The 5381-nt window shown below is 39.1% G+C and overlaps 1 protein-coding gene across 1 annotated transcript; it reads left to right on the plus strand.

Annotated features, from left to right (window-relative positions):
* Positions 1 to 4078: 4078 nt before the first annotated feature.
* LOC101101145 (olfactory receptor 8S1-like) lies at positions 4079 to 5005 on the plus strand. Its single transcript, XM_003988655.2, has one exon. It carries the CDS (start codon positions 4079 to 4081, stop codon positions 5003 to 5005), a length of 927 nt encoding a protein of 308 aa, XP_003988704.2.
* Positions 5006 to 5381: the final 376 nt, after the last annotated feature.

The raw sequence follows: 5381 nt of genomic DNA on the forward strand, positions 1-5381 counted from the left end.
AACTCTCTGGCCTTCGTGACTAACATTAAGCAATGAGAATGAGGACTTCATGCATTCTGGGTACAAACTCTGCATTAGTCTAGGCCCTAAGAATATAATGAAAACAGAGTATGCAACGGGGAGCATAGCAGTCAGAGGAGGATTGAGCAGAGTACATCATCAGAGTAGATGGTATATATTTTTTCCTTTTCTAGGATCCACTCACATTTGCCACAAAAAGTTAACTTTTTTTTCTATTAATAACTCCTTCAATCTCCCAAATGGTTCAAACTGATGCAGGTGCCGAAGCACATAGGAGGAGAGGCAAAAGTCAAGGAATATTTAAAAAAAATCTTTTGCTGATGTTCTTTTTCCATACCCTCCTACTTTCACCTCTTCTCCCAGTTCAGGGGCCTTCTAGATTCCCATGGAATTTATACTGCTTCTGAGTATATAAATTTTCCCACTTTTGGTCAGTAAATAGAGGAAATACTGAAACTCTCTCTCTTGCCTTTCTTATTAATCCATCTATCCCAACATTTGTGAAATTAACATTTTTAAACTAAATACATTTGAGATTGATAAAGTGTTAAGAAACTTATGTTTGTTCTCTTTGTCAAGGGAGGTTTCCCAACAACTTGTCCCAACAACTTGGAAAGGATGTGATAAAGATACATTACCGAACTTCCTGAGCTCAAATTCCAGCTCCTCCACTTGGTGTCTATTTGACCTTGGGCATGGTTCTTAAATGCTGTCTGCCTCAGGCCCTCATCTGTTTAAAAAAAAGAAAAGGGATAAGAAGATAAAACACCCACATCATGGGACTTTTGCATGAAAGAAGTAGGTTAATATATATAAAGTGCTTGGAATCAAGCATTATCTTTTCAATATCATCACCATCCTCACTACCCTGATTCATTACATCTACAGGGGTTAATAGTGTAACTGATTTGAAGTGTTTAAACATAGTCATTCCAGTGGAATAAATATGCAATGATAAAATAGGATGACTTTTTTAAGCCCCCAAAATCAACATCATTTTGATCTGTAAAGCAGATCAGACAGAATTGAAGGTTGCAGACATGTTTGACAAAGTGTTCATATGTGACTCACCAATGCAAATTAGAAAACCCAGCTAATTTCTAAACTGTCTTCTGCATTGACCTCTCTTCTCTCTTTAAAGATCTGGGGCATCACTTCTCCACTCACTCTGAATCTAGGCTATATCTCACAAACTTCACTGTGAATTGGAGCACTGTGATCCTTCCAGACGAGTAAGTACACACAAGGCAGACAGAGTAAATGTGACAGAATTGAAGTTAATATATGCTTAATTCATACAGAAAATTCCAAACAAAGAAGTGTTCATATTCTTGAGGAGAGTGTCCTCAATTTACTTTTTAATTTTGTTTTACTTACTAGTGTAGAGAACAGAAAAATGTTTTCTTCTAACAGGACTTGACAAAAGCAGAGATAAGAGGGGTCCTTGAAATTTATTTTTTCAATAGTTTGTTCTCCTTACCTGCTAAATTTAAGTTTATTTCAGCCATCTATTCTGCATATAAGACAATAGTCAGAACTGAGATGTAAACTGGATTTAAGAAAGTCCTATAGTTTGAGAAAGTATGTAAATATTCAATATTAATAGTGGGGAAATAATCAGAAAGGACAAGCACTGGGAAGATGACCACTCTACAGGATTGAACTCATTGTGATCCCTTTGGGCAACATCAAGGTCAAACTCTGTGGTATCAGGACAAGGCTCAAGAATACAGAGCAGATTGTGAGCACAAGGGGACAGACTAGAGTTTGTGTGGCATTACAAAGCCAGGCAGATTTCAAGAGGCACAACCTAAGTATGTAGCCTCGACAGTGTTTCAACTAGGCACAAGAAGAAAAGCTAAGAGAATAAATCCCTGAATGCTAGACAAGAGTGAAACAAAGAGAAAAAACTGAGTACCTATAAAATAGTTAAACAGCTGTATATACAAGGTTGTCTTCTTCTTAGTGCCTATCATAGCCTGGCTTATAGGAGCCCACCTGTGAATATCTGATGTCTGAATAAATGGGCTTATAGAAATATGATAGAAGTATAAACAAATGGAGAAAAGGATTGTGAATGGAACAGGTAAAGTCTACTCCCAGACCCTCTCCAGCTACAGCAATCTGACTCCAATTCTGACTCCGATTCCTCCTACACACACACACACACACACACACACACACACTCTTTCACTTATCTTTAATGTTGAATCTTTATCAAGCGTATGGGCCTGGAATCTTTCCCAAGAATGTTACTTGTACAGTCTATACTCTTCATTTCATCATTTCTTTCTTTATTCCACAAATATTCATTGGGGTTCCATTCTGTGCACATCCCTTCACTAGGTCAAGGGTTCTGGATGCCAAACATTATAGAACACAATCACTGCCTCCATGAAGTTACAGTACCACGAAATGGAAAACATTAATACAGTATACATGTGTACTAACATTAACAATGACAGAAAAACAGGGATTCATGTGGTAGTCTACAAGGAACAGAGTTACTTATTATGAGCTGATGAGCTAGATCATATTATGGAGAAACAAGAATTCTTAAGAAACTCTTCAGAAAAGAGGTAGAGACTCAGTATAGAAAAGATTCAGGCTTCATGATCAAAGAGTTCAGAGTTGGAATCATGGTATTAATCATTTGGGATGATACTCAAATACTTTTGTTTCCTTATTTAAAAAATCTTTACATAATGATTTACTTCAACTTGCATCTGGAGTTTAGTAGAAGTACCTAGGACTTATGTGGCACTCAATAATAAGTAGTTCTCCTATTATTACATATTATGGTGAATTCAGAAAGATAATGATCAATGAAGATCTCAGGGGAAAAAGTTGAAATTAAGGTAAATGTCAAAAAACAAATAAGATTTGGATCTAAAGACAGGGCATTCCAGATAGAGCTGATGCTTGAGCAAAGGCAGAAAGAAAGGATGTCCATGAAGTACTCGGAGGAAAACAACACTCGTTTGCCCTCAGAATTGGGGCTTTCTAGAGGGAAGTATATGGACAATTCTATAGGTACATAGATACCAGGTGATGGAGGACATTCACTGCCAAGCTTTGGTTGGAAGACATGGTAGGATATATCTACAAGATACCTCTTGTCTTGGAGCGCAACCAAATGCTGTGCAACCAAATGCTGACTGTTGAAATTGGCAATTTAGACAAGTAATATAACCTCTGATACTCCATTTTCTCTTCTGTAAAATGGATCCAGCAAGCTCTGCCCTTATTCATGCTACTCCGTTCTCCAACATACAAAGGCAAAGAAAGACACATGCACACACACACAGGCACACATGCACTAAGATTCATGATTACATGAATTACACTCATGATTCATGATGCATTGCATTCATGATTACATTTCAGTCTTGCTGCAAAGATGAAAGTGATTGTAAAAAAGCTAAAGAAAGACAAAATAATGTCATTGAGCAATTATGCAACCTAGCAAGGTTTTAAATGGGAGTAAGAAACTCAGTGACAGAAGAGAAATGACAAGTGTTGCAACATCCATTATAGACAGTTCACTAAAATATACAAATTATAGGCACTGCTAACAAGTTTCAATGAAAAGAATTGACTAAATTAGTCATGGTCCTGGTCTGCACAAATTTGTGAATTCCGAGGCACCTGGGTAGGTCAGTTGGTTGAGCAACTGATTCTTGATTTCGGCTTGGATTATGATCTCACTGTTTGTGGGTTTGAGCACTGAGCCTGCGTAGGATTCTCTCCCTCCCTCCCTCTGCCCCTTTCCTCCCCCCCCCCCCACACAAAATAAATAAACATTTTTTTTAAAAATTTGTGAATTTCTTCAGCAATCTCTGAGATAGAATATCAACTATAGGATAATATCATACTGAGATTGACCCATTCAGATGAAGCAGAATATCTGTATGGGAAGAGAGGATCCAAAGATTCAATGAGGGCGAATATTAAATATAAGTTAGTTGGGTTCAAACCCCCTCCTCTGGTAATTGAATGTGGTCATCAGAGGTTTAAGTTTTTGCCTATGTTTACTTCTAGGGAATATTCCCTCTAAATGGCTTTGAGGAACCACAGCACCATCACAGAGTTCATCCTCCTTGGCCTGTCTGTTGACTCCCACGTCCAGGTTCTGCTCTTTGTGCTTTTCCTTGGGATTTACCTCTTTACTATAATGGGAAATCTATCGATGCTGTTGGTCATCAGGGAAGATCCCCATCTCCACACACCTATGTACTTCTTCCTGAGCCACCTCTCTTTCATGGACTTTTGTCTCTCTACTGCCATCGTGCCCAAGCTGCTGGAGAACCTCCTGTCTCAGAGCAAAACCATCTCAGTTGGGGGCTGCCTGGCTCAAGTCTTCTTTGTGTTTGACATTGGAGGAACAGAAGTCTGCTTACTCTCAGCAATGGCCTATGACCGTTATGCTGCTATCTGTCACCCACTCCTCTATGGCCGGGTAATGAATAATCAGCTGTATATGCAGCTTGTATGGGGCTCATGGAGCCTGGGGTTTCTAGATGCACTCATTAACATCCCCCTGACAATGAACTTGGATTTCTGTGAAGCGAAAATCATCCATCACTATAGCTGTGAGTTGCCCTCCCTCTTCCCTTTGTCCTGCTCTGATGTCTCTACCAGCCTCACTGTCCTGGTCTGTTCTACACTCCTGCATGGCGGTGGTACATTCTTCCTGATTTTCTTCTCCTATGTGCGCATAGTCTCCACCATCCTGAGCATTAGCTCCACCTCAGGCAGAAGCAAGGCCTTCTCCACCTGCTCCTCTCACCTCACTGCATTGAGCTTCTTCTATGGCTCAGCTTTCCTCCGTTATCTCATGCCAACCTCAGGCTCACCTCTGGAGCTCATCTTCTCCATACAGTATGGTGTGGTCACTCCCCTAGTGAATCCCCTCATCTACAGCCTGAAAAACAAGGAGGTTAAAAATGCACTGAGAAGAACCTTGGGAAAGTGTTTGCAATAGTACAGGTAGCAAACTGGATGGAGATGATTAGGTGTTAGGCTAGAACTGCATGCATGCAGATACCTGTTGAATTGATGTTAAGTAAAATTGGCTGAATGCCTATCTTGTTAAATGCTGACAGATGCCTTAGTATATAATTTAACACCCAGACTCAGTATATCTTATTCTAATTTTTTTTCTATACATAGAGATCGGAATTGAACAAATTATTGAGCAGTCTCAATAATATATAGACAAGAATCATTTTTGACCTATTTTTACCAAAATATGGCATACATACAAAAAGTGCACAGAATATAAGTGTACAACACAATCAATTTTCTCAAAGAGAATATGACCAAAAAGCTGGCAACCAAATCAAGTCGCCCTTTGCAAC

Source organism: Felis catus, chromosome B4 (assembly GCF_018350175.1).
Source record: "Felis catus isolate Fca126 chromosome B4, F.catus_Fca126_mat1.0, whole genome shotgun sequence".
NCBI lineage: Eukaryota > Metazoa > Chordata > Mammalia > Carnivora > Felidae > Felis > Felis catus.

Bases quoted from the DNA above. Each gene is read 5' to 3' on its own strand.
- LOC101101145 (XM_003988655.2), top strand. From the start codon at position 4,079: ATGGCTTTGAGGAACCACAGCACCATCACAGAGTTCATCCTCCTTGGC.